Raw genomic sequence first — 12685 nt, 5'->3', positions numbered from 1 at the left:
GTGTTTGAGATTATAGTCATGTTAAAAAAAATGTAGTTGTTGCCAATCAGATGCTTTACAGATTGTTAGGTGGACCAAAATCTGATGGTACATTTCTGTGTTCATAATTCCCTCAATTCCCTCCTGGCTTTCTCTGTACATATTGATGATTTGGACATCAAATTTCAAATTTTGATTCAACACACCATAAAACCTTTTCTTATAGCACTATGTAAGAACCAGTTCACTTACCACTGAAACCATTTCTGATGAGGCTTCAGTGAACAGTAGACAGATCAATGAAATCCATCTCTGTGGATATGGTTCTGTCTGAGGTTTTTACTGGATTTTATTAGGCACAACATTTCTTTGGTTCCCAACTTATCCTTTCCCTCAAATCTTAAGAACTCACTGTTTACCGTATGCCAAGTTGTTGGTTTTTAGCTCTTTGGGAATCACCTTGTTGGTGCAAAAAAACAAAAAAAAATGTCTGTCAAACTGTTATTGTCAGTATTTTTTGTCACTTGTTCTTTGCTAAGCTTTCTGCTATGCATAGACACACCACTGGTTCATCTCTTGAGTTAGTTGCCCTTTTATGCTTGAATGATTCATGGGGCAGTGTTCCAAAGTTGTAGAATGATCTGACCTTGCACGTTAGGCAGGCCTCTTCTCTTTCTGAGCTTAAAACTCCTCTTAAGACACATTTATCTGCTAAAGCCTTTGGCAGTCTTTTAAGGGGTTGACTCAATTTGACCTTAAAAAACAAACAAACAAAAAAAACCCCTCTGGTTTTATGTTAAAGTGCTTTATGAATAAAGATGGTATGGAAGTGTTCACTGGCTTAACAAAAACAAAACATAAAAAGCTCAAGAAACAACAAAACTACTGCCCAAGACTATAATTTTGGAAACAACTGAATTACAAAAATAGAAATCTCCTGTGGTCGGACCAAAGCCTGTTTGTGGGTCTGGCAGGCAGGTCAAGTTCACCAATGTCCCCCATAGATACCAAATCTAAACACCAAAAATACGTTTTTAAAAAGACAAAGAGAAACTAGCCTATAATAAGTACACAAAGAAGAAAACTCTCGATTCATGTTGTCATTTAATTTATTGTTGAATGAATTACAGAAAATATAGGGTACAATCAAATTAAATGAGCTGTACTGAGAAAAAAATAAAATAAAATCATGATTTCAGTTAACTAAATTACATCATCAGTAGCTCTCCCATATGAACATAAAATTACAACTAATAAAATATTAAACTAATAGCTATGGTGTTATCCTTTTAAGAGTAACAAAATAAAGATTTGGTCTTTTGGAGTGCAGTGCCTCAAAAACATGACAAGAGGTTCTGCTGAGCTGTGTCTGCACATCAAACAGAGAAAACTACACACACACGCACACACACCTCTCACACAAACTCCACTCAAGATCCCCAAACCTTCCATAACCATTTATGATAACTAAGCAGATGAAGTATCAAAAGGTGAGGCCAGATTTTTTCTTAGCAACCAAGAGACCCCCACCCCCAAGTGAAGTGTGAGTTGACAAAAATACTTTCTAAATAAATGTACCAGGCAGCGGTCTCAAAAAACTCAGCATTGTCTCACTCAAACAAAAATGTTGCAGATTGTGTTTTCAGTTTTGTAAATATTGGCCCCGCCCTTTCCTGCAATCAATACATATATGGTGTCCATACGTAAAGCAGAAGAGACCTAACAGAAATATGTAGAAAGAAATGACACAATCACAAGGAGGTTTAAGGGAAAATAGGAGTGGAAAATACTCCGAATAAAATACTGACAGCCTTTTAATGAGGCTTGTAGATGTCAGATGCACCTACAATAAAATATAAATACAGGGCAAGTGCCACTTTTAACAGTAACTGACTGTTATGAACTTTTAATTTCCTCCGAGTATTTTACAGTAGGTATATTAGTTTATGTTGTCTTTTGAAGGGCATGTTATTCACATACTGAGCATCCATTATAGAGAAAAGCTACAAGCCTGATAAAAAGAGAAAAACATGAAAGCAATTAATCCATGCTCATATGGCTCAAGAATAAGTATAAGCATCAAGTGGTACCTCAACATGTACAGGTTTCTACCCTTTGATGGACCAGATTAAGAATTGTCTACACTCCAGAGGTACAAGTGCCTCTCTTCTGCAGACGAGTGCAGGTACTGCTGCACAAAAAAAAAAAATAAAATAAAAAGACTGCTGCAGCTGTCAAAAAAAAAAAAAAAAAAAAAAAAAAAAAAAAAATTGTGTGTGTTTTTTTAAACAACTTCTGTTACATAACACTGTAATATTCGCTTCTTTAACCTGTTGAATTCTGGGCTGGTTCTCAAGTCAGTGAGGCAGGATTAGCAGTGCGCTCACACAGCGTCAGTGTGAAAGAGATGAAGGAAATAAATGTATCTCTTGGCATGATGGAACAGATTCTATTCTGCTACTGAATTTGGTTGAAACCACACAGAACCTGATCTCACAGCTATAAAACGTTAAGGCAGTAATGCCATTTTTATTGGAGTCCACTGTAGTGATTAATTTCTCTGAGCAGATACAGATGGAAAGATTTTGCAGTGTTTCTGTACTGAAGAGAGATACACCGTGAATAATACTGTATATGAAACCGTTAAAGACGAAGATTTTACCCCCTACAAGGAGGTAATGACTAGAGGCTTTGTGATGACACCTTCTCTCCATTTCTGAGAATCTCATACATCTAATTACCACTGGATGAGGAGCACCAGTGGGTGCTTTCCCCTGCCTCCCCCTGTATCAGCAGACTGGGATGACGAATGATTACTTCACCAAAGGAAGCAGAAGCAGAAAAAGAGACTCATGCAAGGTTGTCTTCGAGTACAGCAGTCCTTTCATAATTCACTCCCTCATCAAGTCAGACATGTACACCCGCACACAACTCTCTCTCACTCGAACACACACATACGCACACAAAAACAAACCTTTATTTCCCAAAACTGCCAAAGTTAGCAAAGGCATCTTGTTTGGGTGGGACCACAGCTGGGGTGATGGAGTGTGGTAGGCCCATCCCTACTGCTGGAACTCCCATTCCAGCCATACTGCCCATCATCACTGGAGCAGACATGCCCATATTCATGTTCATGTTCATTCCCATCATGCTTTGGTTTACAGGAATCCCACCCTGTAAACCTGTGGTCATTGAAGCTGGCATACCTGTGGCCAGGGAGCCAGGCATGCCAGTTGTCATTGTTGCAGGCATGCCCATTGTCATGGGGTTGCCTACCATCATGGGATTAGCTGGTGGTCTTATTGATGCCGCATGGGGCGGAGAGCTGAGGTTCAGTCCTCCGAAGTTCTGGGCCAACAGGTTGACGGGAGGCACGCCTACACGGACACATATGGAGAGTTACTCAATATTCTCTGCTGTACAACTTATAAAGTATTATCACATCTAATAACTGGATCATTAGATGGCCCATTCTAAACAATATACATTACAGCACAAAAGCTTAGGGCAGTTGGCAGAAAATTAAACATCCCTACATACAGAGTAACAATTATTTTCAGCAACAAGGACGACACCTGCAACAGGTCCTTGTCTCACAGAGCCATGCTGTCAGTATCACAGGGATAATGAGGAGACAGAAGCAACTATGACACGTTCCTGAAGCTATCCAGAACAATGAAGCCCAGTTAGGAAGCCTTGAGCTGAGCTTTTTCATGGTTGCCATCTTTGTGTTTTACACCAAATGGGATGAGCACAGCGTGGATCTGACTGAAGACTTACACTATCTGAGTAATAATTTGATTGGTAAGTTGTTAGACTATGAGCATACCTGGGATAAACTGCCTTTCTGACTCTTAGAATGACAAATTACATAAGACAGTTACATGAGGCTTCATGTTTTATTCTGGATGAACCGAAACTATTGACTAAGCCCATAAAGTCATCAGAAATGAGGTTTACTGACCTCACAGAGTGAGGGAGCTGAGGGCTTTTCCCCCCATTGACTGCTCTAGAACTAAAAGTCAACCCCTGCTGGCCATTAAAAAGAATGCAGACAATTTTTAACCCTTGAAGCCACACCCATCTTTCATACCATCAACAGGAGCAACATCTCTGGAACTCCAAGTACTTTCAATAAATGAGTGCAAGTCTATGGATGAACACCAACTTTATAATGTTCTGTTTATTGCACATTAACTCTTCATGCAGGGGATTATTATTTAAAAACATCTTCAGTTTACTTAAACTTTTCTACAGTATTGAATATCCAAAAGGTCTTTTGACTTTGCCATTACACTAAATCTGTAATGTGCATCAATTAAAATCCTTATTTGTTTCCTCATACTGTGTAATACACACATACCTTGTTGCTGGATGATATTGTTGAGTGTGGGTGGTGTCTTAGTGGGGTTGAAGCCTGCTGAAAGGAAGTCCAAGCTGATGTTGACAGAGGGGTCAGACCAGGTTGACCCTAATGTTCCCTGACCTCCAACACCAACCTTCTGCTGTTGTCCTATGGGTGGCTGAGATGACATGGCTCCCAAACTCTGAAAAACAAATAAAAATGTTTTCTTTACACAATACAAAAATAAATATAGTAATATGTATAATAATTGAAAATGTACATTCTCAACTGAAGTGCCCCCCCCTCCAATTTTTATTTATTTTTATTTATTTTATTTTATGAGAAAAATGAGACCACCTTGTTACTGCACCTACCTGTTGAGAACGAGAGAGGGGCATGGTGTTTAAACCACCAGAAGCGCCGGGTGTCACCACTCCCAGAGAGAACGTGAGGCTCTGAGAGGCACTAAGTGTTGTATGTGGACTGGTTATTTGATTGTTAACTCCGCTCATCAGGTCCAAAAGCTCAGCAGAAGGTGGAATAGAGGTGGTACTGGAGGTCGGGGCTGTGGGTGACTGAACGCTGCCAAACAAGTCAGCGACAGGTTGGGAGGGACCAGAACTAGATGATGCTGGAGGACTGGCAGAGAAGGCATTCCAGTCCCCAAATTCTCCATTTCCATTGGATGATGCAGCAGCTGCCAATTGGACGGCAAAGGTACGTTTAGTTGTAACATATTGACAGGAGCTGCTCCACTCCTTTACTGCATCTTTCTTTAAAAATGTATTACTAAATATACACTCTCAAAAAAAAGAAAAATCTACATAAAAGTATAGTCCAAAGTTTACATCCACCCAAGGGCACAAATATCACAGTAATTTTGGGCTTATAATGATTTCTTTGACAGTCCCTTTTCCAGGGTAAAATGATTGTTCAGCATAAATGTTAAATGACTGCTGAAACTCCAGGGTCACTGTCCACAGTGAAGCGAGTTTTACCTCGCAATGGGCAGTGGCTGTCAACTAAGAAAAAAGACCCTGCTCCAAAATCGACACCTTCAAGCTCAAGTGAAATTTCCAGCTGCCTACATGACCAATCCAAAAGCCTAGAAAAAGGTTTTATGGACATGAAGTACAGATTGGCCATAACAGAAAGAGTTATGTTTGGAGGAGTAAACGTTAGGCTTTCAGACCCAAGAAGACTGTACCAACTGTTAAGCATGGTGGTCGTAGCATCAGGCTCTGGGGCTGTTTGGGTGGTACATTGCAAAAACTGAACTAAGAGAGGAGGACGACCTGCAAATTCTTCAACTTCACCTCAAATCCACAGATGGATAGTTAAAACATAGACACAGTTGGTTGTTCCAACAAGACAAGGATCCCAAACCATGAAGAGGTGGTATTAATGGGAATTAATGAAGTACAAATACTTCATTACCGTCCTTAAGTGGAATTTTCAGGTATCCATACTTTACTTGAGTATTTGTTTTTCTGACAAATGTTTACTTTTATACCAACTTTGCATTATTCAAACATTGCATGAAAATACTGGGTAGTTTTGTGCAGGATAAATAAGTTAGCCTGCAGCAAGCTTACAGCTTGTACCTGTGGTGAATTCTAAGTTGCACTGGTGCACAGTGGCTACGGTGCTGATGTTGGTATTCGGCTACATAAAGCATAATAGATCAATCTACATTTAAGCTGTGGAAGCTTCAATTAATTCACTGAATACCAACTGTATATGGTCTAGTTAAAAGATAATCTATAGTATAGTGTCACAGTAGGAAATGAAAAGCTGCCGAGTTAGCATATGAGACATTTGCTTACATATTGTTAAATTCAGTTTTGTAAATCCACAAAGAGCAGCAGGTGAGCTGATCACAGCCTGCAAACTTTAAAAAAAAAATACATAAATAAATATGTAAATAAATAATTTACTGGAGTTCACAATAGAAATTGAGTTGTGATTCTTTTTGCCATGCTAAGTGACTACAACAGATCTAAGTGTTCCCCCACCTCCTGAATCCCACAACTGTACTCATTTTTCTGTTTAGGTGTATGAGTTGGGGTGTATGGATATATTTGTGCTTGTGCGTATACTTTTGACCCTGTTTATATTAGAGAAAATGCTAAATTAATTTAACTCGTGCACTGTTTTTTTCAAGTCATTAAAGACGATTGGTTTAAAATAATTTCACCCTGGAAAAAGAACAGTTCAAAGAACAAAAAATATATATATAAAAAAAATTAGCAAGACATTTATGCCTATGATAAGTGGTAGCAAACGTCAAGAGTATTATTCTACAGTATGAAGCCAGCACTAAAATGAGGTTTACCGGCGGAGGTTGGGAGGCTGGCAGAAGCTGCAGGAGATGAGAAGTCTGCAAAACCACCAATGAGGTCTGAACTGCCACCTGGAGAGATCAACACAAAAGCTGACTCATATAAACTGACTCATACAAAGTTCTAGAAAAAAAGTGACAAAAGCAGTTTTCATTTACCTGTTGTAGTGCTCTGATTGGACAAAGGGTCGATCACAAGCAGGTCAGCCAGGCCACTGCTGGAAGACTGCCTGCTTGATGGCTAGAGAGAATACAGGAGGAAAGTGTCCACATGTGTAAGTACACTGAAACTCTAACACATCTGGTAAGGAGCATGTGCAAATACCTTCTCCTCTGGGCTCTTGTCTCCAGTATAGTTGGCTGCAGCACCCAGGTCCAGGGTCTTGTTGGTTGCTGCCACGGTGCGCTTCCGTGTGGTGGTGGTGGTGGTTTCAGTTGCTTGTGTGATCTGAATGCTCTTTGTTGTGACGGTTTCCTCCTCATCCTTGAACTCGAGTGTTTCCTGCCTACCGTTTCTTGATGCTCGGTCCTCCTCATTGTCACTATGGCAACCACAAGGAGGATGTATAAGCGCTCATGAGATTTTTCTTTGGTTTCGTTGTTATTGTGCTATAACTGTATGTCGGTGCACGTTATTGGTTGGATGAGTAATCCAGGTCCTGGTGGTTTAAACATTAAACCATTTGATGTTCAATGTGTGGGTGACCATGCATTCATTTTTGTTTATTTATTATGAGCACTCAGTTGGCTACTGTGATAACATCTTCTGCAGCTTAAACCCTGCAATCATGCACAGATCAGTGTGCATTATTATTATTCCAGAATGCATGTTTACCTAATTCTGTCAGGCGAGTCATCTCGTTCCTTCTTCCTGAACTTGTTCAGAGTGTCATCAATGGTGCTGCCAATCTTATCACTGATCTCTCCGAGCTTCTCACTAAAAGGGAAAGATCCTCTGCTTTTATCCCAGTCTTCATCCCACTTATTCCGATCCAACTCATTAGCTGAAGGGAAAGATGACAGAACTGGAGATGATTCAGTTTCATACGAATCAAACAAAGGATGAACAGTCTTTGGTACCACTAGTATAAACCTAACTGCACATGCATAGTATCTATACTATTTATATGAGATATAGAAGTAGATAGGTGAATAGTATCTACCTAATCAATAAAAGACAAACTCAAATACAAGTTAATGAATTAATTAACAGCAATAAAAAAAACATAATACAGGTAACACTGGTTTAACATTTTCATAAATAAAATAAAATCAAGTCTACTGTGCTTTGTACAATCTCCTTACAAATGTTTGGAAGGGGAAAGTTATGTTATCAGTTGGGCTGTCAAAGAAAACCCAGCACATTACTTACAGTTCTTAAAGCTGCCCCCTCCTCCGCCCATACTGTCAGAGGAGACGCCAATGTATTTATCCTTGTTCTTCTTGGCCTTCTTCCTCTCTTCTCTTAATCTGTCATCATCCTGGATGAACTCCACCATCTCCTTCACCTTTTGACGCACATTAATACCCTGATCTTTACCATTCTCATCTGGACACAGAAGACACATGCAACACAGAAATGAAAACAAGACAATTACCTGGACAGCTGTGACATTTATTATCAACAGTACTTTGAGCAACACTGTAACCTTTCTTCCAGAGTCAGCCATCCGGGTCAATGTCTTGGAAGCTAAATGCTAGATTTCTAGACCTAGTTTATTTTAGACATAACCACATTACATCTCAAATTCACAGAAACATTAAGAAGACTTTGGACCACAAAGAACAATTAAATTCATTTAGACACACACCAATGAAGTGGTAGTTTTCTAGAGATCTCAGGTCGTAGATGTGTTCTCTGGCACTGGTGACGACCCTTTCAGAGCCATTCCTGATCAGGTAGGCCAGCAGCAGTAAGGCCTGAAAAAAAAAAGAGAGATAGAAGTAAGCAAAAACAGGGATGAAAATTTTTATTTTTTTAAAATAAAAATTAAGAGTCGGATTTGGTTGATGTTAGTGAGAAATGTTTCCTAAGAATGCTCAAATTCAGAGTGTGTTAAAGTTCCCTTTCCTCTATCTAAAAATCTAAACTTAAACACAAACTAATCTCCACAGCTGCGTGACTGAGGCTTAAGTTAATTTTCTTCATATGTAGTCTGACAGCAGATAGTGTTCAAAAATATAAGTAAACCAGTATGTCTGATTTAAAAACAAACAAACAAAAAAAAACAACAAAAAAAACCACCTATAGGACAAGAGACCAAAATTGCCTCAGTCAGGTTTGTACACAACAATAATCCAACAGTACCTTGTAGACTCGTCTCCAGTTCTTTTTGTTGTCCTTCAGCATCCTGGTCCACAGCATGTTCATCACCTCTGGGAACTGCTCATACATGAAGGTAGATCTACAAATACAAAAAACAATAAACAGCATTAAAAAGCTTAGAAACCAAATGCAGGCAAGTCATTTACACAGATTACACTACACTTACGCTCACTCTGAGTGAATACATGACCTACTTGGCTATTTCTCCCATTAGTTGTCCAGAGGGTCCCCAGGGGTCATCATTGGTGGCCTCTCTCACCTTGGACTCGATTTCTGAGTAGTTCATCACCACATTGGTGCTGTTGACACAAATATATGGCACATAATCTTCATGAGCAATTGATAAATCATTTTCATGCACAGGTGAATCTGCTGACTGTTTTTTTTTTTTTAAAGATAAAAAACAAAACAACAAAAAGAAACAAGAACAACAAAATAAATGATTAAAGTCATGCATATATTCATGCAGGATACAAGAGAGTTAAAAAGAATGAAACAAATGTTTCTCTGATAACAAGAATCCCAGTTCACTGAATAATGAATGAACTTTGTAAAAGCCTGACCGCTGCACTTCAGATACTCGAGACAAAAAGGGAGATGTGGGAAAGTAGAGTTTTTGTGTGTGTGTGTGTGTGTAAAAGGCAAAACAATGCCTGTTTCCTGCCCTCTTTGTATTTCAGGGCTCACCTGCTGCTGTGGTTGTTTGAACTGTTGTGCTTGTGTGCATGAGTGTATGTTGCATTTTTAATGGACACAGCTTGGTTTTGCAAATAAACACAGACAAAGAACATCAGCTTAAAGCACCACTCATCCTTTTCCTTATCATAGTCTTTATTTCCTGCTTCCTGATCTTCAACACTCTTATCACTTCTCCATTCCTAAGCAGCTGCTTGTTTTCTCCTCTTCTTTTTTTAACCTTTCCTCTATCGCTGCCTTCATAGCTCAGCTGTGATATTGTCAGTAGATACGATAGAGACAGACAGCAAGAGTTATAGGTCACCCTGACTTTTAAAAGAAAAAGCCACAACTGCCAGCTCTATTGAGGCAGATCAATAAAATCCATTCACTATGCCCAGCCAGGTACAACCAACAGCTGGTGGGAGCTGTTGTCCATTTCTCCATCTAAAGCTCTGCTGAGATCTCTGCCCAGGCTGCTTCTTTATATCCGCTCTTCTTAAAATCTCCAGATTTGAATTATCCAGATGCCACTTTGGCCTTGACATTTAGCTCATTTTGTATAATTTTTAACCTTATGAGACAATTTTTTGTCAATTGTATTTACTTTATTCAGGCTGGTTTATTATAGGTTCTGTTTAGATCTGCGATCCATCTCAAATCACTGTGGGCCTTCAGCTTGACCACAGATTTACCTCCAATTTTATCATCTACTGTTTGGAGATAATAATGGTTGAATGTGAAATCTTACCTTCACATTTGAAAGACTTTTGAAATATGTCTTGTAAAGTATAATAGTCAACCCAATTCCACCATGTTTTTCTTCCCGCACTTTGAAATTAGTATTTACCAACGAATATATCAAAAACTATTAACTATAAACAGCTGAAGTTTTCACTATCTTACCATAAAATAACGGATCAGGATCAATTTTTTGGGGATAGATACATAAAGGACGTTCAAGTATTGGCTAATTAAGATAAAATTCGAGCCTTCATGTAATTTAAGCCAAATTAGCGGTGGTTGAGCAGAAAATGTTCTGAAAATATGATGATTTGAGAATGATCCAAAGATGAATGAAAGGACCTTTTCAAAAAAGTTGGTTTACTCTCTGACCTAAATAATCTCAGTAAACTTGAAACTCAATTTTCGTTTCCAGATTTCAGGCAGTGTGAGTAACTCGCTAAAGCTAACCCAGTTTCTCTGTGAGACCTGAGGTGACAGGAAGCTGTTGTTCTTGCAGTGCAGAGACTGTACACATTATGCAGCACATTGTGCATACAACAATAGACACCACAAAGAAGCATGCGTAATCTACTGTTCACACAGTACAATGTGGCAGGCTGCAGCACCAGCATTAGGTCCTGGATCATGTCGTTTTAGTGGCTAACAAGCTTTGTTGTTTGGACCACGGGGACATGGGCCTCCTCAGACTGATGTAGCTTCTCTGAGGCAATGGAAAATTTACTGCCCACATACATACGGCCAGTTACATGCCCATGATTACTGCTTAGATTCTCTATATATTATATTGAATCATGAAGGCCCATTAATAAGGATAGCGGGCACTACTGTAGGGTGGGACAGGGCGTGATTCTGCAGCAGCACGCATAGAAACACTCATAACATACCCGACCTGGGCTTAGCGATGCTAGCAAAATTAGCTAATAGGATAGCATTTTCTCTGGATGTGAGACAAATACATCTCCGGTTTATAGCACCGCTCTTTTCCCCTCCTGACTTTAGTTATTTTTAAGCAACGTGGGTAGAGACAGAGCTTTAAAAAATAAACAACAAAAAACACATCTATATTTAAAGCATCAATGTTAGAGATTGGCAGCTAGCCAGCTAGTCGACGCTAACAGCTGAGGACTATCGCCGTGACGTCACAGCACTAAAAGCTGCTGATGCTGCCCGGCTCGAGCCTCCCGGCTAACCGCTTAGCTCAGAAGCCACTTAGCGGTTTAGCTCCACCTGCTCATCGGTACTCACGCTTTGTCCACCAGCTCTCTGACTTTCCACATGTTCAGCATCTCCGCGCACAGCTGCGGGCTTCGCCGCCTCGATACTACGTCGCCCCCGTGTCTCTACACCCCCCCGCCGCGAGCCAGAGGTGGGTGTCCGGTTACCGACGACACTCTTCCCCCCCAGTCACTCCTCGATCAGCTCCGGTTGTAAGCGACCGCTGCAGTTATAACGGACCGGCCCCAGTTGCTACGGAAACGTCGTTCTCTGTCGACGTCACCGGCGCGTCGGGACCACGCATCGCTCGCGGATTGAATCACGTGCTTTTTATGTCAAACGAGAACGGAAGACTCGTTTTATTTGTTTGCTTTTGTTTTTCTGCATACAGTAAACAGGCAGTGCCTTGCTATAGGACACTTCAGCCTGGGGATGTTTGGCCTGTGCGGGATAATTGGGGTTTAGCTGACGGTATAAATAATGTATTTCTCATTTATTCGTATTTTCATATGTTAAACGGCATTATTATATAAGAAAAAACGAGTCAAGTTTTTTTTTTTTATTAGTAAGTACTTTATTCAAAATTGTGTATTCATTTTTGATGAAAAAACACAAAAATATTCAGTTATTTAATGTCTTATGAATTATATCTTTATAAGTAAGAGAACTATATGTATAATAACACATATATTATATACTATCTATAACTATATAGATGTAAAGTTTTACCACTTTGTTTTTCATATATACTGTTAAACAAAATAAGAAAATAGATGAATATACTGTTATTGTGGTCACTTTAATATAAATTCAGTTTTTACTTTTCTGAATTTTACATATTTTTAGTTTACCTTGTTATAGAATAGAATAGAATAGAATAGAATAGAATGCTATTATTTGTCATTGTACCTGTGTTCAGTGAAATTTGGAGTATCTGTGAGCAGTGCATACAGTTAAAATGAAAATAAATAAATATAAAAATTAGAAAAAACTGCATGCACAATACACACCAGAATTACAAGAACTATACACATATCCATTTCACAGTCTTTGGTCA

General features: G+C 39.3%; 1 protein-coding gene across 1 annotated transcript; it reads right to left on the bottom strand.

The window, feature by feature from the left end:
• Positions 1-2479: 2479 nt before the first annotated feature.
• Positions 2480-11870, bottom strand: LOC102783374 (clathrin interactor 1-like). The gene is made up of 12 exons (XM_006784892.2): positions 11659-11870; positions 9186-9290; positions 8974-9070; positions 8477-8585; positions 8038-8214; positions 7501-7669; positions 6991-7207; positions 6825-6906; positions 6660-6737; positions 4699-5021; positions 4343-4526; positions 2480-3356 (listed from the first exon to the last, which is right to left on the bottom strand). Exons 1-12 carry the CDS (start codon positions 11697-11699, stop codon positions 2956-2958), a joined length of 1983 nt encoding a protein of 660 aa, XP_006784955.1. The 5' UTR covers positions 11700-11870; the 3' UTR covers positions 2480-2955.
• Positions 11871-12685: the final 815 nt, after the last annotated feature.

Source organism: Neolamprologus brichardi, chromosome 10, assembly GCF_056152115.1.
Source record: "Neolamprologus brichardi isolate AB-2024 chromosome 10, ASM5615211v1, whole genome shotgun sequence".
NCBI classification, from domain to species: domain Eukaryota; kingdom Metazoa; phylum Chordata; class Actinopteri; order Cichliformes; family Cichlidae; genus Neolamprologus; species Neolamprologus brichardi.
Note: the sequence above shows the minus strand (reverse complement) of the source record. Positions and strands in the feature narration are given on the sequence as shown.

What these genes read in the sequence shown, in the direction of transcription:
- LOC102783374 (XM_006784892.2), bottom strand. Translation starts at nt 11,699, where the DNA reads ATGCTGAACATGTGGAAAGTCAGAGAGCTGGTGGACAAAGC. An exon ending in AGAAAACTACCACTTCATTG is followed by an intron (nt 8,215 to 8,476) that starts GTGTGTGTCTAA and finishes TTCTGTGTCCAG; the next exon opens with ATGAGAATGGTAAAGATCAG. An exon ending in ACAAGAGCCCAGAGGAGAAG is followed by an intron (nt 6,907 to 6,990) that starts GTATTTGCACAT and finishes TATTCTCTCTAG; the next exon opens with CCATCAAGCAGGCAGTCTTC.